The sequence below is a fragment of the Augochlora pura genome, chromosome 9, assembly GCF_028453695.1.
Source record: "Augochlora pura isolate Apur16 chromosome 9, APUR_v2.2.1, whole genome shotgun sequence".
NCBI classification, from domain to species: domain Eukaryota; kingdom Metazoa; phylum Arthropoda; class Insecta; order Hymenoptera; family Halictidae; genus Augochlora; species Augochlora pura.
The window spans coordinates 13,284,987-13,308,866 of record NC_135780.1 but is presented as its reverse complement, the minus strand read 5'-3'; the positions used below and the strand labels follow the sequence as shown (position 1 = coordinate 13,308,866).

The 23,880-nt window shown below is 42.5% G+C and overlaps 1 protein-coding gene across 1 annotated transcript in view; it reads right to left on the bottom strand.

Annotated features, from left to right (window-relative positions):
* Nrm (neuromusculin) overlaps positions 1-23,880 on the bottom strand; it is a 411,707-nt gene that overhangs the window by 107,183 nt on the left and 280,644 nt on the right. Inside the window, exons 2-3 of the mRNA XM_078190748.1 lie at positions 20,834-21,023; positions 6,595-6,749 (exon numbers count right to left, since the gene is read on the bottom strand). Of these exons, the coding sequence (XP_078046874.1) occupies positions 6,595-6,749; positions 20,834-21,023 (345 nt within the window). The remainder of the gene's footprint in view (positions 1-6,594; positions 6,750-20,833; positions 21,024-23,880) is intronic.

Here is a 23,880-nt window from a genome sequence, read left to right as displayed (position 1 = left end):
TTTGAAAGTTTCAAGTCGTTCGAATGATTATGAGCGGCACTATACCTCTTCCGCGGCGGAACGGCTTCTTGATGGGACTAATATTCTCGCCGGTGGAAATTTCAACGGAATCCAGCGGGTCTGTAAGGGCTCCTGATGGAGCCGATGTTTCACCCATTTCGAGAATTTCGGGCGAAGTCCGAGAAAACTCCCAGTGGCCGTCGTTTCTTTTCATTCCTGTGGGCTGGGGGGATGGGGTGGGTCATCAGCAGTCCGATGATCGTTCCAGGTCCTCTGATGGGAGCTCTGCAGCTCCTCTGCGGGGGCGGTTCCGAACGAAATCCGGCGGAGCTCGTTCGATTCGCGATCTTTTGCGGATAACTAACCCCCCCGGGCTCGAGCCGAGGATGGCTCCGTGATCTATAGCTTATTAAGAGGCGCTCTCTCTCTCGTCCCTTTACTCTTATCTCTATGACCTCCTTTTTAACTTCTAGAGCGGAGTCGTTTCACCTTTTTATGTCACGCTCTCGTGCGTTTCCGGCCGACAGGGCACGTAATCTATTTAATATCGTCGCCGAGTGCGCCGTTGTACGAGCGAAAAATCTTAAACTGTACTTTCGCCTATCAATCGACCGATTCCTCGATTATGCACGGCTATGCACGATTATGCACGGCGCGGGTAAAATCATTTCAAGTGCTAACACTAGTTAGTACTTTATAACGTTACAGTTCCCCACCTAGATGATACAGATAATACATCAAAATATTGGCAAACAATCCCGATGCTTTACTTAAACAAAATATATACGCTACGTATAATTACACCAACTTATACACAAGTTCCAATCAGATCGCCACGCCTGTATTAATTGTCGAACGGAAAGATCATGCCGACAGATCTACGCGACGACACGGTGACCGTGAAAAAAAGGATCGATAGAGAGTCGCTGTCTAATGTCAAGGTGCGTCCGACGAGAAGTTCCCGGGTACTCGATCGACGCCCAATGACCCGGCCTGTCGTCTAAAATAATTTCTAGCAGGTAGGAGAGAATCTAATTGGATTGGCCGTGAGTCAAGTGGCCCTTCATGCAATTTAAACAGAGGTGAATTGGTGCTCGGCATAGTTCGGGACCGTAACAGCTCTCCATCCGATAAATTGGCCTTTGAAAGACGCGACGCGGACTGGAAGAACCCGCAGGAACGACGACCGTTACAGTAAGTTCCACTGAATTACGAACGGGAGCGGGAGGGAGGGGTTGGCCGAATGGAAGAGGCGGCGGAGAGCGGGGGGAGGAAGGGAAGGGTTAATTATAATTCTAGCCGGGTGACGATACTCGGGGGCGGGAGGTTTCTTTTGTCGCTTCGCGGCTGACTTCGCGCCCGACCTACGACATAGAGAACTTCCACCATGGTTCATTGACGTGGGAGAAAAGTGAACCCGCGGGAGACGCGCGCGCGCGCGCGCGGTTTATGGTGAGTTATGGCGCGTGCCGTTTTCATAATTCTTCGAGAGTGTACACCTCGCACAGTCATTGCAACCGTTACTACGGTCGTTCGCGACGTCTCGAGCGAGCTGTTTCAAATTAAACAATTGCATTACGCCGCAATCTAAAATCCGCGAGACAACTCTTGGGACTTGTGCTTGCATAATAATCTCGCGTGGAAAGAACGGATTGAATAGAAGATGCATGCTGTGCATTTTATGCGTTTTTGAGAAAAATGAGTGGATCGAATGCAAACGCAGGTAGCGATATTTAATGTAATTAAACAGTTGCGCTATTTCAAAGTCGTTAGAATTATTCGAGTAAGAAATGAATATTTACGGGCGCCGCAATTTGTACGGGCAACTTTTTATTTCGCATGAAAATTCTCAGACTTCTAATGATGACGTTTGAAACATTCGAAACGACTGAAATTTAATCGCAGCCTCTTCCGGCATCGTTCAAAACGTAAAATATGTACGAACAATACGCTGCGCGCTCATTAAAATACTGCAAGTGTTGCAGTCTGGAGGCTCTGATTCCCGCAAAAGCTAATGGCGAATAAATTTGACGCGGTCGGTTTTCAGCTGAGTTATTATTACTTGCTCTTTCGTGCCCAAACTACGTTATTCCGATGACTGTCAGTAAATTGGCAAACGTTCTCTGCTTAATATACCATTAAAAAGCCATGGAAAGCGCTAATAACATTAATTTCTCTTCCTTTTTATTCCCTGAATTCCTGTTGTTAACGAAATTACGAGACTTTTTCTTTTTCGATAAATTCTTCAATTATTTTTATTTCTGAAAAGAGAGACTCGTTTCCAGTTTAAATAAATTTTCCGTTGAATAATCGCGGCCAATTTGACAATTTCCGTGTAGCCGGGGCATTTCGAAACATTTCTAACGAAAGCGGAGGCACCGTGGAATCTTTGTAGCGCGTTCCGTTCCCATGAAGAAATCATTTATCACGGGATCTCGGCAAGCGCGGAACGAACAACGTCGGAGGTGAAACGCGTGACAGCAGGTGAAAGAAACGCGGGGCCGCGTATGCACGAAATGAGTTTCAAGTTTTCAAATTTCATTCCGTCCGCCGGAATCGCGAGTTTCTTCGTCTACGCGTTTCTATGGACGAGATATAGAAAACTTCCTCGAACAGGCATTAGGTTGATGTAAAAGTTCCGGCCATACGTTTCCAGCGGTGCGCCGCCGCGCGCACACAGGAGCCGAGAGAGACTTTCATAAAATAAAATCGAACGCAGCTTTCCACTTTGGTTTTAAACATCTTATGAAATCCAATATGTGAAAATTTCTTGCGATCCGTACGGTATCCGTTCTCGCGCGCGCGCGCGCTTCTTATGTACCGCTGTCAGATACGGTGGTGCGCGATGGGCGAAAGTAGAAATTGCGAACGCGGAGAATTCCGGGCCGCCGCGGCGGTCGGTGATCGACGTATGTAATTACAAAAAAAGCGTCGAGCTACGGCATCGCGTTAATTAGATTCCCGCGCTGATTACTGGGCTGCGAATTTTTACGCAAAATAGAAATAGTCCGCATCGATTGACAGGATACGGAAATCAAGATGCAGCTACTCAATTTTAAAATTATAATCCCCGCTGTAAACTTTAAAATGATCTCTTTATACAATAAATACTTTTTATAGAATATACAATTTATCAATGTACATAGGTAACAAATAAACGGGTCCCACGATGGCGAAGTAGTTGGTACGAGTCGGCAAGCGAATGCAATACCGTACAAACAAAGCAAAAGGCAGCCTTTATAAATGGAATCGCGTTTACGTTGCGGACGTAGCCGTATAAATGTATCAAGGCTTCACTGGAACAATTTACGAGCTAAAGACGCTTGTGTTATAAAAAGAAATGGGAACTTGAAACCGCCCGCAGCTGTGTTGCCTGACTAGAGAACAACGGGCGATTCTCTGTATGAAGCACGTACGTAAGGGAACAACGTGTCGTGTTTAATGTCGTCGTCTAACTACGTCAGCCAGTTTGTCATTACAAATTTCTACGCCAGCGAGATACGTCATAAATTACGGATCGTGTATTCTATCTGGGATGAAAATTGCTTTACTCGACCACGTTGTGAACCACGAATTATATGATACAAAGTTGGCCAAAATTTTTAAATTCGTATAAAAGATGAACGAATAAAATTTTACTGGATATTATCGAATAAAACATGTATCCACATAACAATCTATCCCAATCGGATTTAGTGGAATAAATAATCGATTATTTAAATTATTCGAAATAATCGATTCGAATAAGAATTACAAAATAAAGCGTAACCAAGTAGTGTAATTATAATTATTGATTTATTTTAGTGTAAGCGATCTCTGAGATGGTCGCCGGTCAGGCGGCGCACTGTTTATGTTTCCGAGATAAGGACGTCTCTGTTTGGATGATGAGATGGTTCATCGAGGGGAAGAGGCTCTTTTTCCGAAGAGAAAGGGCAGTCGAATAAAGATCTTTGAGAAAGAAGCAGCCCACCTAATTCTTTGTGTCATCTACATTAACAACGATAAATCGATTAACGATTACGATTACTGCGATTACATTTTCGATTACGAAACTAATCGCGCAATAATCGATAGCTAGTTAGACCAGGTTGAAAGTGGCCGAAAAGGAGAAAATCTTCCAATCAGGAAGATCGATTCTAATCTACAGTTCCATTTCCACCCCGAAACGACTGTCGTCTTCGCCGCTCGGGTTTGCAAGGTATTCTTTGGCGGTCGTTACAATTACAATAAAGTTTCAATGAACCCTGTCCCAGCAGGATCGTAGGGGTTCAAAACATATCCCGCTATTAGTACAGTCCAGTGGTTATTGTGCGAGTAAGAATATGATGATCGTAATGGTACCTTGGGTAGTTTCCAACATTATTAACGGGAAGAGGGCTTTACGCGGAAAGCCCAGTATTCTTGGCACATTCCCGTCCCGTGGCAAGAAAGCACGATTCTACTCGCCGTTCTACCAGCCGCCGCCCCGAAAACCAACAATCTTTCATTCTACGCTGGGAAATCGAGAGCTCCGTTCCTCAAATTCGAAAATAATTCAAATCTGTTACCGGCACTTCACTGATTTATAATACCGCCTCACGCGAAACTCTACTCGCCGCGGCCAGTTTCGCGTTTTAATCCGATTTGCGAACGCTTCCGCCAACGCAAATATTTTTCCCGAGAATTTTACGCGATTACCGAGAGCCGACGGTATTACATATTTAGACTCTGTATTTAATTAACCCTTTGCATTAATAGGCTCCGCTGCGAATTCATTAGAAATATAATCTTGACGGAACATTCGACAATTAGTTGATCTCTTGCAATCAAAGGTTTTAAAGCGGGAGAATTTAAAATCTATTTTTATTGCCTCCGCAGTGGAGTTCTCAAAGGGTTGAATTATTGCCAAAGGGGCCGTTGGTAAAAAAAAGAAATGATAGAGTACTGTCCACTAAATAGGTACCATTTGTAGTCATCGTCCGTCATTTTTGATAGCTAGCGTACGAACGACGAGTTTCACCGAGGTCATTATCGTGGACTTCGCTCATTACGTCCGCCTCCTTGTACCTGCGCTAATTGTAGGTGAATATAACGAGGCTCTGCTCTGTTTTCTAAATATACGCTCATTCGCTGTCCTACTCTTATACGAGAACAATATTAAAAATCCAATAACAAAATCGTCACAGTTTATATAATATGCATGTCTCACGCAATGCGGTATCTGATTTATGGTTTATGGCCTCGGTAACTGATACATTAATTCTTGATTTATATCTGGGACCTCTTTTGTTTATTTACTACTGCGAGCCAATCCTGTTAATTCACCAGCAATGCGTTTGATTACTGTCTTCTAGCATGCGAGGGGAGTGTTTCGACAACAACGACACGGAACAAGAATTACGGAAATAGATCTGGGATACGTATTAAGATAAATAGGCGAGTAAGTTAACAGAAATGGTCGAATTTTTGCACGGAAGCCGAGCTATTCGTTAATTAAATGATCCGGCTAGCTCCGTTTTATCAATTCGTCGAGCGCACCGTTGTTAGTTCATTAAAATTGAACAGCACGAAAACGCGGAAACGCGATCGCGCCGTTCAAACATGCATCCGCAAATACTTATGTCACGGTTAGGCTCGCTTCCACCCGTTAATCCCAGCCCGGCGAAATCTCGGTTTCTGGCTAAAATTTCAAAGTAATTGGCATCCCTTTCATGTAGGTAAATTCAACCGCACTTTAATAGTATGACATGTTGCGTGTGTCAAGATAACCGGTTCAGTGGTTTAGCCGCTACCACTTCGGATTAGTACTGCGGCTTTCTCGTTTGTCGAATTACTGGGATTACCCAGATTACACGGATCGTACAAGTACGATACGTCTAATACGAGTTATTCCGCGCATATCTTACTGTCAGAGATCGCCGGTGTTTAATCGATTAATTAAATTATACGGTGCTTCGAGTCACGCCGTATGAAAATCGCTCTTCCAGCGAATTATGCTGATGTCGTTCGACCGTGGATCGCTTTAAATCCGCGCGTCTCCTGATCTCCGCGCGATTATTCAGAGTTTCCGAGAACCTAGACATTTTCTGAAATATGTATTGCGACTCGCGAATAAATTGCGGATTTCGTGCTGTTATCAGGGAATAAGGAATACGTGATGTTGGCAATGCCGGAAGAATTTAAAAACACTGTTCCATCGAACACGGTTGATTAGAATTTAGAGAAGAAATTTATTTAATATTCGATAACCGGTTCTTACAAAACGACCACTCATTTGTAAATAATATTAAAATGTTTCTCGAATACGTATTACTGTTAAAACATTGTATAGAGAACGACGAACAATAAGCAACGTTTAAAGTTCACGATTCAACAGAATTATTTCATATTATGTTGTTTATTCATTTGTTCGCGTTAATTTCATATTTAAACCGTGCTGCATCGCAGCAACATCGTGTATGGACCGAAAACTTATCCTGACGTTATGTTTAATGCGTGAAAATAACTATGCAGCGTTTCTGCAACTTTATGGAATTATGTGGGTTGATATCGCGGAATTCAGTATTCATTGTTTCCAAAGTCAAACAAAATGTAAAAAAAATCGACGGAACTTACCAGTGACGTTGAGCATAATATGGTGAACGTTATTGCACTTCCGGTCCACTGTTAAATACGTAGCCTCGCACTTGTACAGCCCCTCGTCCTCGATCTTGACATCGGTGATTTTCAGATACGACGTCGTCATGTTTTTCGTGTACTCTATGTTCGATCTGCAACAACAAAATGAACGAAACGATATTACAAACAAAGTCATCAGGTTGGCCTAGATATACACCTTGCCGGTCGTTTAATAGAACTCTCGAAACGAGACGGTAGCCATCTTCCCGTGAAATGTGATTAACGGCCAGAATCGAAACGGTCTATAACTAGAATAATATTCTTACTTGTGTACGGATTTACATGCGGTTTGCCGCCGTTAATATAACACATTTGCAATCCTATTAGCATCGAGTAATGAATAGAACAATGAATCGGATCAACCTGCTCGTTATATTGCTGAATCGATACCGCTTTACTTATGCCGTTAAGGAAACAATGGCATTAGAATTTATGCGACGGAATCGCGCATCCGATTCGCCCGTAGCTATTACGGCAATTCCTCCTCCGGCGACGCGGTTGCAATTGCCGAGAGCGTTTAACATAATTGAAATTATTAAAATTACGTCTTTCGGGCGACAACGGATTCCAATTTGCCGTTTACGTTCCCGTAATTAAGCGTTCCGGCACGGAACAACAAATTCTCCTACTGGCACTATGTTGTTCGCGTTATTAACTGCGTCAACACGTGTGCACAATAAAATGTGTGTAATTTAATTAGTGCTCCTTCGTACCGGCGCAATGAGTCGCACGTTATTCCCAAGACAATTGTTATGTATATATTTACTCATCGCCGTAGATTGCAAGAGAAAACTGAACTCCTCCGTTCGTGGCACTCGCAATAAATTAAAGACTGAATTAATAAATACAGACAGTATTTGCATTATTTCCTGCATTGTAAGTCTATTTAGTAATTATCTAACGATCGTGTAATGTTATATTACCTTCTACGTAATTGTACCTAGTTTCGGTTATTAGAGGATGCAATAAACGTAGATAAATATCGCGGGCTGTTAGAACACACGTTGGTTAGCTTAGACGACAGGAACGGTTTACTTGTAATCGTAAAACAGACCGTAATGGCACCTCTTATTGCAATTAGCTATTCCGACAATCATAGCTCCGAATGGGCCGCGTTTATGTCGATATTGTAGTTTCGGTTTGTTAGCATGAATGCTTAGGCAGTAGCAGCAGACCCGATGTGTATCTGGTGAGCGACGTAATATCCGAATGGCAGTGATAACTGTTATTAACTGGCGCGTTTGTTCATTAATGCGATGCATTTCTGTTGACTGCTGGCGAAATGATACACACGTCGGCTGTTCAAATATGTTTTCAGCTGTATGGAAAACAGTTGTCCCGCTTTCCCCCCCGCACGATGTCCATTTACGTAACACGGTTGCAATGTAGTTGCTCCAAGAAATTTGACTAAATCGACCAGCAATCGCCAACAATTCGCGCTCGATTAGATCGTCTTTCTATTTAGATAATATTGGACAGCGTGTTTCAATCGCGAGATTTATGGTACGCCGATCTCAAATCATATTTCTACAATAGCTAATACAAAACCCTTGTTAAAAATTATAATCTGCCGAGTTTCCAGTATCGAATCGCTATTGTTCATATATTCGGCTGAGATATTGTAATATATTGTATTATATTTTAATTCCTACTATTAGACGTGATTTCAGGCGACACGATCTTAGTACGTTTCTAACACAATTAATCAAGGAACGCGTCGTTATTTCCGGACAACTATCGCCGACGGCCGTGATAATTGAAACTAATAAACCCGTTTGGACACTCGGCGAATTTCATATCCAGCGACCGGTCAAAGAAAGACGCAGACGCCGCGGATTCCGCCGGAAAGAAGCAGAAATCGCATTAGCGGGCCAGAGAACGTAACCGGGCGCGCGTTCATAACGGATAACAGGTGAAACGCCGGCGAAGCCTTTGATCTGAACGGAAGCGGAGAGCGCGCCCGTCGGGCCGAATGGCTACGCGAAAGCATCAAACGAGACTAAACAATTCTCCTCTCAGCGATTATAGGAATTCTCCGGAACGTTAGCATCCTAGGTTAGATCCGTGTCCTCCAGCGTCGCCGAGAGCTACAACGCCGCGACAAAAAGATACTGCGTAATTTTGTTGACTTTCCGATGTACGGTGTCGTCTACTATGCATTTTCGTTCGAAATATTAGGTTGCTCGAATGGTTTCTGCAGTTCTTGACAAATGGATCTCCTGTCCTATGCCAAAGAACCGCACGAACAACGACGCAATATGTATATTCAATGGTAATTGGAACGTGGTCTACCATAGGTTAAACAAAAATACACGGTAGACTTTTATCAATCGACACGCGGATATTATTAAAACGGTCGTTTCTAATGTGAGCTTTTTAATAACTTATTGCAATATTATATCTTTTTAATGGAAAAAGGTTGTAGCATTACCTGAAGCAGGGTAACCGATCTTTCTGGATCGTGGGCACATTGTAACTGGCTGTAGAACATTGCTTTTTCTTTCTTCTAATATTCGAAGGGGAATATGGAAACAGGAATAACAAGAAGAAGGTAGATAGAGATACGTTGACAGAAGATATAGAAATATTGCCGAAGAAATATTACAATATACCTTCCAACACTCGACTTCTCAGGGAAAACGACGCCACTAGAATGCCTTCGCAAACGCCATCTTAGATTACTGCGCATGCGTCAGTGGCTCCCCCTACGAGTTCATTCGCCCGCCGTTCGGATCAAGCAACAGTGTTCGTCCGTCGTGTTTCGCACTTTTTGGCCCATACAACGTTTTACTACAGTCTTTATTCTTGACACACCAGTGCCTGGTATGAATACTTTTTGTTTAAAATATATAACGCTCAATTGTATTCTTGTCGTGCAAAGAAATAGGCAAAAATTCAGCTGCGCCAAAGATGTTACGCAGTGTCAGTTAACGCTACACCTATCGAACAGTAAAATAGGCATACATTACCCAATGGAGATGAAAAGATCCAATTTATTTAAATTCCGTACAGGTTTTGTCGTAGTAATTGTTTCAATAATAGAATTTATGCAATCACGTTCCAGGAAAATATGTCAATTGTTCTAATAATGTTTTAGTAAGGAACAGGCCATGTGACCATGGTAAAGTTAGGTTACTACTGAAGTCATTTTCGGTTGCGTGAGTACCGGAAGTCCGCCAACAGAGCACAAGGGATAGTCAATTTATTCTAGCAGTGCGATCGCAGGAATGTAAGCGACTGTAGGCGAGTGCGGCCCTTTTGTGGCACAGTGCGTATATTGTTTATCCTTGTGTTCGAAATCCGGGGAAATTCGAAATGCAGGCGCGGGCGCTGGGGAAACGATACTTCGAGTTTAGAACGCAAATATTCCGTTATGGCTGCCGGATATCTTCCAGTTCAGCTAATCCTCTTTGTCGAGTTAACCGCGCAAAACCAAGGCGTTTGGCCGCGTTTACTCGCGTTTGTTCGTGTTTGCTAGCGTTTATCGGAAAGCTTAAACGCAGTTCTGTTAATCGACGCTGTTCGATGCCGGGCAAAGTAGTCGCGACGTTCCTGGACGACGTGTCGTTAATCTGTGTTCGATTTACGACGCTTTTCGAGCGAGAGAGAGAGAGAGGGAGAGAAGCTTTCCCGAAGAACGTGGAACGCCAGTGATAGGCTGTTAACTCTCTATTACGCGTCTGACACGGTGAATAGTGGAGCACTGAGGGAAACGTGTACACTGCCGTTCGTAAGTATCCAGCCGCCTAGCAAATTCAGTCGAATGGTCCATTAATACCGTAATGACGTTACTATTTTCTTCGGAATTTCAAAGATTTTAGTCCCGCCGACATCGTCGCAAGTTCGCGCGCACGCGCGTAAAATTTTATTCGACCGTTAACGATTTCTATTCGGTCGTTTCGTTAGCGCACAGAGATTGTAGACTGCGTATTGTAAATTAATGATATTATAAAGTCGACACTATGTGAATATTTTAATAATTATATTTCTGCTGCAATAGTATTGTATTTTGAAAGAATCAGATTTTCATTAATGCTTTTTAATTGGTGATATAAATACCGTAATTGTAATTTTAGGGTCCATGGTCTGAGAAACAAATTGTACGAGGATGTTTATGGAAATTGCACTGCAAATTTTGCGGATCTCGCCTACGGGAGCCAAATGTAAGTTTTCTTTTTTTAATAATGATTCTTTGCATGTTTTATTTATTTTACCGTTTGAAATTATACGTACACGTTTTCGTCGAGGACAAATTCTGCAGTTCGGCGATTGTCGTTAAACGTTATGTAATTAATGATTTAAAGGTACTCTTATGGCAGTTTCAGTTTGAATTAACAAAGGCGTGTTTGAATTACAGATAAACGTGCAGGCATTAACACAATAATTCCATTGAATTCTGTAATCTGCGTACGCTGATACGAGATTAATATAATTACTAATTATGGGCAGGGTCAAGATTACCCTATTAGCAGGGATGGAATACAGGGACGAGGCATTAATCAAGCATTCCGTTTGTCAGATGGTCCGTCCTACAGATTGACGTACGAATCGCCATGAGCATTCTGTCCAATCCTTTAACCTCCCGATGACCAATATCACACCATGACACGGCAATACGTTTCTAATCGGTGGGATCAACCGTGTCAAAACGCTTACGTCATTTGATAAACGATCCGATAGAAATATGTATAGCATATTGACTGTTCTGACGAAACGCTATTGTTAAACTTGTCGCGATACTATTCCGCGACTGTCACCTCCCCGAAACTGACTCCGTCCAGGTTTATACACATGTTTATTAACTATTCAAGCAATTATTTTTCAGCAGTTCGAATAAAACTATTTAACCAGTGATTTGTATAAATTTATTTAGCCAGTAATTTGTATTAATTTATTTAGGCGATAGTTCGAACAAATTTATTTAGGATCGAATAAATTTGTTTAGTCCGTGGTTCGAATAAAATTATTTATTCAGTAGTTCGAATGAATAATTAAATATGAATTAATTATGAATAAAAGAAGGATTTCAATTCCCCACGGTTCGTTCGATAGAGAGATTTCAATGTTTATTTACCACAGTTTTATCGGAAAAAGTACTTTGTTATTTCAAATAAAACATTGAATTTCATTTCGATGAAGTTCAACATAAATTCTGCGAAAACGGCATTGCAACAGTTTGCTAAATTTAATTGCAATTAAACGAGATCGGTCTTGTTTAATATCATTACATGGAATTAAACGAAGTCTCGGTTGTTTAATTTCGTGAATTGAAACTTTGTTAAACGCGTTTGTTTAGCGCGATTCGTTCTATTTGTTAACAATAATATCATCGCATTTGTTTAGACAATACCTACCGGACGATTTATCGTTCTTCGGTCGTTTCGCGAACATTCGAAAACCCGTGGGAAAAGAGTTTATATCACGAAGCTATTAGTTATCCTTAATCTAGCCGTGGATCGTTACAAGAAACAAAGTGCATTCACTGTCTAAAATAGATGCAAAGTGAAGTAGAGTAATTTTAGCGTATCGCTTTTCTAACGAGAGTTCTGAAACGAAACTCTTTTTTTTCCGCCCCTCCCCGCCTCCCGAAAGTTTTAAAGACACTGAAAATGTCGGGGACGTTAATTACCCGCTTCCGTGAAACTAGGCCGGTAATAGGTAGCGTGGGGTCGGCAATTAGAGAGATAGAACACGACGAAGAACGTTCGAAATTAGCCTGCAACGAATTAATCTGAAGTATAGGGAACTGTTCGTGGATTCGGTGGAATTACGACACACTTATTACAATGTTCATCCAAATCCGTTTAAACGTGCATTATACTGGTCGTTTTATCGTTATAAGTCACGCGCGATTCCCCGATCAGTTATGGAGAAGAATTTTAAGAATTACGTCGTTTTAATTATTAATATTATGACTACTGCGAATATTATGGTTATTATAAATATTTTAAATAATGAGAAAAGTCTATTTATTATTTGATAACCACGGTGATGTTTCAAACGTTTTGCGAAAACGAATAAAAATGAAAAGGATATTCACTGGTGATGCATCGACATTATATGTAAGAAATATTCTAGATTTTACGTTCACTTAAATTTAATACGTATTATTTTATTTTATCGTCCTTAGAATTTTATCATCGCTTCGTACTGTTATTGTACATACATACTATCTAACGCTTTGTTTGTTACATTGATTATAGCTGCCACACGACGATAGAGCCTACAGTGGCGTGTAAGCATATGATCAAAGCTAACCAGATTACGATATGATCTGTTAATAGCTTAATGTTAAGATAATACGCACACTGGTAATAGAGGGTGAATTATGTCCGATGAATATGTGACTAGCCGAATGTAATTCGTGTAAATTGCATCGAGCGATTCCAGATTGGATTCTTAGCAAAATAGCTTTGTAGAAGCTGTTGAGTTATCGAAGCTAGCTATCTACTTTAATTTTGATTGATAAAAACAAAAATACTTTGAGAAATAGCAAATTTTCGATTTATGTATTCCAGATTCGAAGGGATGAATGTAATAAAAAATATGACGAAGTATTTGATAGTATACGCGGTGCACTTTAATGCATTCTAAGTAACGCTTTAATGCATTCTAAGCAATGCATTAATGCCTCCCATGTAATCCATTAATGCATTCTAAGTAATGCATTAATGCATAATGATAATGGAGCAGTAAAGTAATAACACAGAAAGTACGCAGTAAAATGCATAATAAATATTGTAAAAGAAAAATAGATACGATACGAGGAAGAACCTCCATTTCTTCGAATAATTTATAAAGTTTGAAATAGTGCACAGACGTCTTTCGATTACTTTGATTTCTCTACTGCTCTAGACTGTACCTTCTCATTTATGTGAAAAGTCCATAAAATCGTCTAGAAATTGTACACGGAATTTGACGTGCCTTGAGACATCAGCGTTACATTCCGTTCTCTCCTTTGAGAATTTAAAAATCATTTGGGTCGAGCAACGAATATCCTAAGCGATGCACCATGAAGAGCTCGACGAATTTCTCTAGCATGCTAAGCACTTTCGTCTTATCTTTTGCGTCAACTTCACCCTTACTTTCGGGGGGGTAGAATTTTCCGACAGCTGTCGCTTCTGTTTTCCACGGCACAACTCACAAGAGTCAAGCCTCTGGTGGACACGGGTTTAAGAACTACCACCGACGTCATGTACAAAATGTTATTCTATCCACGAATGTCTTGGTTCACGATACAAGTATCCACGAACTATTAGAAATTCAGACATTTTTATTTAAAAATTTTCTTATATCTGATTTATTTAAAGATTTTCATATTTCTAGATACAATCTGTTTTCAATTCACGTTGGCCCGAGTTTCGCATTGATTTCTCCACGGTTTTCTGGCCGGAGAATCTACCAATTTATACTTCGATAAACCACGGTTTCCCCTCGTTGTTTAATTTCTGCGCGGCTAGAGGAACACAACAAAAAAAATACTTGGTCGATTTTTCCGGGTGGAACACGCTGTGCTGGATAAAGCCGGACAGAGTCGGGAAGTTATTATTTGAGGTCAGCTTTCCTGTTATCAAAGTTGCAATTGCGAGAATCCTCGACGCCGGAACCATCCCCTTTGGTGCTTCTTTTATCGCTTCCATCAAACTGAAATCGCGCACAAAGGAACGGGAGATTAAACCTGCCTTAAATACCTACGACGCGTAATCCGAACTCGCAATTTAATGAGCTCGAAATGGAGATGGAACAGGATAATACCGTCGGCCAGGAAGTACATTGAAAATGAAAGGGGTGTGTCGCGTTGCCCGGCGCTCTCGCAATTTTGATCTCTCTGTGGAACGTCTCCGGGCGCCAGATTTGGTCGCAAGGGCTCTCTCTCTCTCTCTCTCTCTCTCTCTCTCTCTCACATAGTCCGCATTGCTGTCGAGCTCCGATTTTTTACAATTCCTTGATCCGAGCAAATTCGGATTAATTTTCACGCGACCCGTGAAAATAGTTGCGCGAAAGATACCAAGCGAGTTTTTACACATTTTCGTGCCGCCCTTTGATCCCACTAATTGCGTTCTGCCCTATTTTAATCGTATATAGCAGTGCCTCGGTATTAGCAATTTAGAAACAAGTTTCACTTTGTCTAAGATAGAAAATGGAGGAATTTTCACTAGAACAGAAGTGAAAATAAGCGCATAGAATCATAATTAAGTTTATAATGCTGTTGGAAGGCTAATTAGGAAAGCTTTCGAATCGAGCAAAATTTATAGGAATTTCGATTTACACGCGAAAGTCTTTTATTACTCGGAGCGGAAGGGCAGCATTTTTAATATGAGGGCATTTTTATTATATTAAATGTAGCGGCGCCGCGATAAAAATTCCTCCGCGGGTCGTGCGATATAGGAATTATCGATTGGTATCGATTAAAATACGCTTTCGAATCTCCTCGCTTTTAAACACTCCGGTATCGGGTTACTGGAAAGATAATATTTCTCGGTGCACGCGCGAGTAAATAAATTCGGCGTGCCGACGTTGCTCTCGATCGTCTCTGCCGAACGATTTCTACGAATCTTTTCCGATCGATCTGTAAATAAATCGTTATCATTCGATCTCTCGTTGGAGCGTTTTTAATGAAACCGAACGCTAGCCGAGCGCGAACAACTCGGCGCGTTGCGTTCAAGTCGAACGTATGGAACGCAGAGACGCAGAAATGTTCGGGGCCGGTTCCGCGTACTTGTTATTCCACCGTTAATTATAATTTCTACACCGCGAGCCTTCTCACTAGCTCGGACGTGTGCGAAGTAACCTGCGAAAATCAAAATTTGCGCCAGCGTCCGCCGCGCGCGGTCTTTTGTGCGCTTGTTACGCGGAATTACTATGAGGATTTTTACGCGGCATTTGCAAACACCGCGAAATTAAAAAGTTTAATACACCCTTTTTACGCGGCGCTAAACGTTCGACCTATTTCCGATTCCCGTTGCAACTACATCGAATATACTAAAACGTACAAGTCGACGAATTCGACAGGAAAAATGAGAACGCGTGAAATATTATCCTAAATAAAAGCGATCATATAAATTCGACAAGACGAACGAGACGCTCGAAAATAGCTCGATTACGTCGTTAAATCCGTTCGATTTCTCTCCGTCCGACCTGTTGATTTACGGCACAAATGGGTAGGATCCGCCAGTCTACTAATCGCAATAATTGTCGCCGCGTAATTCGAGAGCGAGGTGGAAAGAAGTCCGGTGGTACTCTCTCTCTCTCTCTCTTTCTCTCTCGCCCTTTTCGTTGAGAAATCGGAATGCGGCTGCAGCCAGTGCGCGCACCGAGTACTCGGGAGATTTAATGGGCGTCGCAGCAAAGAAGTTCGAAGCAGTTTCGTTTAAATGGAAGTTCAATGCGCTCGAGGAAACGGCCCGGGATATCAAACTTATCGTTTATAACCGTGCAGCTTCGCTCCTTTCTTCTCGGCCCAGGGTCCCTTTCTCCGGCGAGATTCATGTCGGAATTCATAAGAAATAGTACAGAGACCGCCTAGGCAAATACGTCTCCAAAGGGTAGTCGTAAGTTCCAGGCAATTTTCTTCTTTGCTGTAATCACTTCTACCATCGCGCCTTTGAACGACAGGAGAAAGGCGGAGAGACAGAGAGAGAAAGAGAAACAGTGGAAGAGAGAGAGAGAGAGAGGGAGGGAGGGACCATGAAGCGATGAGAGACGCGGAAAATAAGGGAAACGAACGCGGAACACGATGAAGACATGCACGTAAGCAGCAGAGGGTAGATAGCGAGGAAAAGAATAAAGATAAGCCGAACCCGGCGCCGGTAAATAGAGAGGAAGGGAACGAAATAGGCGGACGTGTAAGTAAATTGAGGACACACGAATTAAGGAGCATGGTGTATGACGTATGATGATGGCGCAGTTCGAGACAAGGAGGTGCAGCGCCAGAGACCCTCTTTCTCTGTAAAATATCACCGAGCTGGGATCGCGATATGAAACTGCGGAAGGTATGGCAGTCTTGCAATAGCCTTTCCGGAGAAATATATATATCGTTATTAATTAAAATATTAGGATATATCTAAAAACGAAATAACTATAGAATTGAATATATAATTAAATGTTCAATTTATCCAGTTTCAAGAAATTATCGCGTTGCAAAGGATGTTCGAATAATTTCGTGTACTATTGTATACAGTTTCCGTGCATTTACGTATCGAAGTGTACAACGTTCGTTCCTTTTATCGAATAAAACGGCCAATAAGGATGAACTCGGTATCTCGATGTTCGAGAGCTTGTAACACTTTACCCGGCACGCCCTAAACAAAATTGTTTTTCAACGAACCCGAGCCCGTTAAGCTATCGACGTTTCCCAAATAGAATTCGCCCGGAGAAAATTGTCTCTGTTCGTCGCCGAAAAAAAGAAGGCCGGGTCCCGTGAAAGGGGTAAGCCGACAGAAGGCAAGCCGATTAAATCGAAAGGCGGTAAATGAGAAAAGTTCGGGGAGGCGGCCCGTCGGCCGCGCACGATAAAACTTCGAAAAAATGTAAATGAACATAAAGCATTCCCGCTATTCTTTCGTTTCTTCCGAGGCCGATCCGGCGGCGCGCCGCGCGGGCTGATAAGTGTGTTCATCCGAAACCGCGCTGACGTTTTCAATTACACCGGGAGCCCGCCATTATCGAGCCGCCCCGGGAATTTTTATCGCGCGCGTATAACTCAACGACAAACCGACGCCGGTGGTAGACCGCGAGAAATTGTCAATGGGCGCGCGAGGAGAATCGAACAAATAGGATAATAAAGTTCTCGGCGGTGTCGCCGCTTTGACTGTATCAAAAAACCGTGCCGACTTCCGCGGAATTGAAAATCGGAAATACGCTCTCGAACGCGGCACGCGCGGGAGAATGATTAAAAATCTTGAAAGTCTTGCGAAGCGGTCGGGGCAAGTCAATTATTTCAGGAGTAATAAATCATCTTGCCTCGCTGTGTTATCGGTGGTATGTTCGAACGTAAAGCTTTTCTGATTTTACAATTACTTAACACTATCTTTCTTATTCTCCTACTCTGCTTTTTCTTCAAATGAAAGAATAAAGAAATAAAAATAATTCCAATTAATCAATTGGTTCAGCATCTTGAGTTAAATCGTCTTCAACAAGTTACGTCCGAAGTACTTGAATTATATAAAATTCTACTTCAGGCATTCGAAGGATTTTAACACAATTCATTGTAACAGAATCAAACTGCCTTTCATTTGTTAACCGTGAGACGAGAGTTACGAACGATTCAATTCGCCCTTTCTTTTCGTTTCGTAATTTATTCGTTTGGAATTCCAGCGGGTTGGCTACAAAATGAAATTTTGTTAATATTCCTACGGTTTAGCACGGAGCATGATCGCGCGCTTAAAGGTTCTCTCGATAATTTAGCCGTCGAAAATTTTCGGAATACCACAGTAAAGCACGAGCAGAATTAATAATCCTGTTTGCTCCGTTTGTTTGCCCGGATATTAGGCTAACCTTTCGTGCCGCTGAAATTTACATTCATCCGATAAATGCGAAATCGAGCGATCGCGAAAAAGCGATAACCGCGGTGAAACGTGTTCGACTACTTAAATTCTGGAACACGCAACTGACGCCTTTATACCGCGGATTCGTTGATCGAATGCCGATACAGAGAGTGTACGATGTAAAATAAGAAATTAAGGTAATTACTGTGATCGAGAAGTAATCGTTCAACTATTTATACTCGGAGAGAATGGTCGCGTAAAATCCGCTGCTTACTCATTACATTTTTTAATTTCACATCATTTGACTTTCGACAGATGTTCTCGCAGTAAAACACAGGCGCAATATAAAATCAATTACATAGAATTAAACTCTGATAGCTTCGACAAAGAAGTGCGCGAGTAAAATAGCTCGCGCCTGCAAACAACGCGCTGTTAACGCTGAAACCGATGTAAAAAGGCTCCGCTTGAAACATTTACTTGGCCAAATCTCGTCGCGCGTTCAACGAGGCGCTGATTAGCCGCGATCGTCTTGTTTGAATGGGCGACGCAAGGAAGATATTCCTGCCGGCGACGATGTAACCTTTGATTCAGAGATCGCCGGGTAAAAAAGCGAGCATCGCGGCGAGGGAATTAAACCGTCAGAAATATTATCGCAATCCTCGGCTGCGAAAGCCTTTCCTAGGCGGATCCGGGTAATTTTAAGAAAACCGAGCAGGTGTTAATTCGGGATTACGCCGTGGACGCGATTCGGAAAAAAAAGGGGGACGGATATTACGTCTCCGCGTTAGTCGTTCTCCAAAGGGAGATCCCCATCGAAATAACAACACTCCTGTGAAAGAAGCTTCCTCTTCTTACGCGCGGTTCTTTGGCCTCCGCAATCGGGGTCATCCTCGTGAAAAGAACGCACGCCTGGAACCACACCCGCGCTTTCTTGCCTCGAGATCTCGTGGGTCGCCGGTTTCAAAGGATATTCTTGCAAACGCTGTAATTATGAAACTATCCGTCAAAATGAAACAGATATCAAGGGAAACGGGAAAAAAATGAACGCGCGGAGACGAAAGCTCCCGGGTTCCCTTTGCTTTTGTGTTACGCCGCGATCAACCTTCTGAATAATTTCATTTCACGGCGGATCCGCGGCTTTCTAATTTATCGCCGACCACCGTTACTGTCCCAAAACGAACTTCTTCCCTTTGACGAATCGCTTTGATAAACTCCGCGTTCCCGATGAATTTTCGTTCGGATGGTTGCTCGAATATTTTTCAACGTTCTCGGCATATTATAATACAGCAATCACCCGTCAGAGTACGAATACTATGCGTTACGTTCGATCGGTTATTTGCAGCAATAATTCTACGGGATCTAGTATTTTTTTCATGTTGTTTCACTCAATGCAGCACCGCTGAAGCAGCAATATGTATGCAAATTACGCGAACATTATTTTCGATGATAAAATCTCTCTCGCGCGCGCGCGCGGACAATTTATAGCGTCGATTTTATTCGGCCAAACTGCGTCAAATTAATATTCTTCTACACGTTTCATAGTTGTTTCGACGATGAGTAATTCCCTAGTTACGATCGCGTATTAAAAACGAATTTACGAAATCGTTTAATAAATAATCCGGGAAATATTGTGCTCGGATCCGATCTCGTTGGAAAAAGACATTCAATTCTGTTCGATTCGTTTCGAATAAAATTTCGATCTAGTTTATTCGTCAAGTTTATTCGTCAAGTTTATGGCTCGAGCTTATTCATCAAGTTTATCGTTCGAAGATTTTTATCGCGAGAATTTCGCCTCGAAAAGTTTCCACGTACCCGGAACGAAGTTAGAATAGCGTGCATCCATTCTCGCAGAATTCGTTTTCATTCCTTCTTGCGCCGGGTCCTGTATACCGTTACGCTTGTGTACCACACCTTGATAAGTTTGCAAATACAAACACAAAGGGAGAAGTAAGTAAGTGTACACCGAAGTCCTGTAACGTCAAATTTTGGACGTGTGTAACGAAACTGTTTCCTCGGCAAACCGAAATACTTGCTCCCAAAAAATATTTATTCTACCGTTTCACTTGCTTCCCAGAAATAAACTTGGCGAGTAATAAATTCGTCGATGGAATTTCTCTTCTACAGTTAGTTATCAATGATTCTTCATTTCATGGTTATTTAATCGTAAAGTGTACTAGATGTTCGTGTAACAATAATCGTGTTTTAATTAAAATTGAAAATATTTTACTATATTAAATTCTTTTTCCTATTTTTCAATCGAGGGAACCATAGAGTCATCTTTCGAATTATTTTCTACTTTTGTATAAGGCCGAAGGGAACAAAAATCGTCTGCAATTGCAATATTCTCTAGGGCAAATGTTTAACAAGCTGGTTACCGCGAAACTATCGTCGATTCGCACGTGCTAGCGGCCAAAGATCCTCAGTCTAATTACACCGTTAATCTTATCGGCGCTTATCTAAATGCATTCCGTGCTCGGAGTGTATGCACTTTGGCCGGCCGTTCGCCGGAAGTGATTTCGAGTGCATACCGGCATGCTATGAATCGCCTGTGAAGGGGTTGTCGCGCGACCGGCTACGAATCAATTGCGGTTGGCAGGCCGGAGGGGCGGGGGCGACCCCGGTTTAATAAAGCGTCGTCGTCCGCGAAGACCGATGGTAGAAAAAAAAAGGGTTTGCGTGATATAGTTTACCTGGCGGCGATATCGTCGTTGCCACGAGTGGTCCCGCCTTTCTCGCTGAAAATGATGATGCGAGTTGCGTCGCGATACCATTTGATGCTGTGGAGCCCGTTGCACTGCGGCGATTTCAGGACGCACGGCAGCTCCACCTCCGTGCCGAGCTCGGCGCGTTTCTCGCTCTTCAGCCACGGCTCGTTGCTCCCTGAAACAAACGTACGCAAACGCCGTGAATTGCGCCCCCGTTCGTTCGTTTGTTTGCCTGCTTGTTTACAGAAAGGATAACGTTCCGCCGGAACGAAATCATTTTGCCCGATGCGCAAGCCCCGCGCGAACGTGACCGTTTCGCAGACGGGTCGGTTGCGTTTCTCCGACGGGTTGCTAAACCCTCGATCCGCTCCTTCCTGAGACGAGCAAACCGAGAGAGCGTTGTCTGTTTGGAGCGAGCAGTCGCGGAAATGCGCTTTTGAAACGATGAGATACCGTTCCCGTAGGATTTTTGTGAGTCATGGAGCGTTGCGAGCGTTAAGTTAAAAACTTTGGCAAACGTAAGCTGTCTTAACTACTTAATGCAGATAGAATAATTGCTGGAAGTTGTTTCTTGCGGAAAGTAGTCGAGACACCGTGCAACATTATACGATTTATTCAAAGTCGGTCAAAAGTTGGCCAATTTTTATTTGAAATTCTTCCGTACTGCAATTACGTCGAGGGGTGTACAAATAAAAAGTATTATAAAAGAGCAGGATCGAACGAAAGACCGTGTTCACTTTGAAACTATCGCGCTGAGAAATCGAAGCTATAGTAGACAAATAAAGAGCTATCGCGTGAATTTATCGCGCCTGTAAATCGACGTAGCACAGACCGCTATAATTTAAATGCTCCACTCGATCGCATGGGAATAGCTACAGAATTATTAGCTTGTCCTCGGAAGTTCGTTTTTTTTCGACCAGCGCTCACGACACGAATTTAGAATAGCTTTTTCCAAACAAGGAAATAACACACGGTTTAAAAATCGGTAACTTTAAAGTCAAGGCACCGTTTGGAGCTACAATAGCACTTTTATTTTCTACGATTATTTTCGATTTGTACATGTGACATAGATTCGCAATTGGAAAGAATGCAAAGGGCTAATTCGATGACCGTTTCATCGAACATTGAGCTTGTTATGCGAGCAAACTGTTTTAAAAAATGCGTAAAATGTAATTGAAAATGTTCGAGGATCGAGCCGAGGACGAGTATCTCGTCGTTCGTCCAACAATAGTTGAAATGCAACGAATGCAACGAATATTCCGAGAACGTCGGAATGGAGTGTCAATTCTCTCGATGACCCAGAACGTATTTCGCGAGATGACGTAGCACGGGGCCGCGTTTCAATATTTCTTTCGTATCGTCGCTAGAGCTATAAATACAGCGCTTTTTTTACAGAGATATGAAATGATAAATCACGGCCGCGCCCCATCAGATTTTCTGTTTTTTTTTTCTCCCCCCCTTTAATCCGAAATCGCGCGCCGCGAAATTTACAAAGGCGTCGCTTTAATTTTGTAACGTCGCATTAATTTTCGTTGTTTCGGCCGATCCGTTGCACCTGCCCGCAATAAACAGCGTTTCTTCAACCCTAGCGGGATGATAAAGGAAAACGATCCCCGCGCACGAACCTGCCGAACATTATAAATCAAGCTAATCGTCGCTCGTCCGCGAGCGTATTTTTTCTTCGCGCCCAACTGTCGCGCGATTATTACCGTTATCTAAATATTAATTAGTGGCAAAGGTAAACTGTGAAAGCCGAGTCCGCTCTAATCTACGTACACGCGCCTTGATACCATGTTGTGAACGCGGCAGTAAATTTCCCAGTCACAACTTATGATAAACAAGAGCATAATTCTTGGTTAATTCTCGCGAAAACTCCGCGCAGTCAAGAGCGAGCGGCAGCGGAACTTCGCGAAACTGGAAGCGCCGCCTTGGAAATTGACGACTTAAGGTGATTTATTAGCGGTTTCTGTGACACAGGGAATTTCATTCGTCACTGCTGCGAACTTTCCGTTAACGCCAACGAATTCTCGAGAAAAACAAACAGGTGTGCCATTGTAACCCTTGCCGCTCGCGAAACCGATCTATTCTGTTATCCGATTCCAGCGGAATTTACTTTCCCATTTTATAATTTCTTCTTAGATACTATCGTCTAGAGTCGAGTTTAATTTACTTCGAATGAAGGAATAAATAAATAAGGATTCGGATAATTACCTTAACCCCTTGCATTATAATAAAGAGTCTTCTACTTCTACATAGAAATAAAATTGAATTTTTCTATTATCAAAGCATTTAATTCGTTCGCAAGATGCGAATAAATGGCGATCTCCCGTGAACGCAGAAACGTGCACCAGCTCGGCCACACAAGGGTTAAAATCAGTTTAAGGGATCGATCGAGCGACGAACCGTTCCGCCGTTGAAAGGAAGAAAGATTATATCCGCCGTTGGATTTTTGCGGGGGGGTTTACCGAAACAAGCGCAAAGATAGAATATTCGTTTACGTGGCACCGCTTGAAAACATATTTCCCTGTATGGGATTCTGTTTTATGCACCTCATCCGTTTCCTCAATTTTCCGAGCGTCGTGCCAACTGCTCCGCCGATCCTTTCCACCACGGCGCAGCATAAACACATCGCCCATAAAAATCCCGTTCACCGCTGAATCGCGAAGCTGTCTCAAAGGAGACAATAATCAGACAGTGGCTTTCGCTTGTTGTAACTTATCCGCGTATCGAAAGCCGATAAAATTTTCACGACGCTGGTACGCGCGAATGGCCGCGGCTACGTTATAGAAAAACACGATGCACGCACTTTATAAATCTCGCGGAATATCTCGCGGCGTTGCGCTAGCTTCGCTCTGGTAACATTTGTTCGTCGGGATCTCCGCGTCCGTGTAATTGCAATAACTTTCGAGCTATGCAACGAATACAATCGTTTAGAGATTATTCTCTAGACGCTTCTGAATCGCGCGGAATCTATTTATTTCATCGCTGCCGATCCATTATCAACGAATGGTTTTTCGATAGATATTAAATAT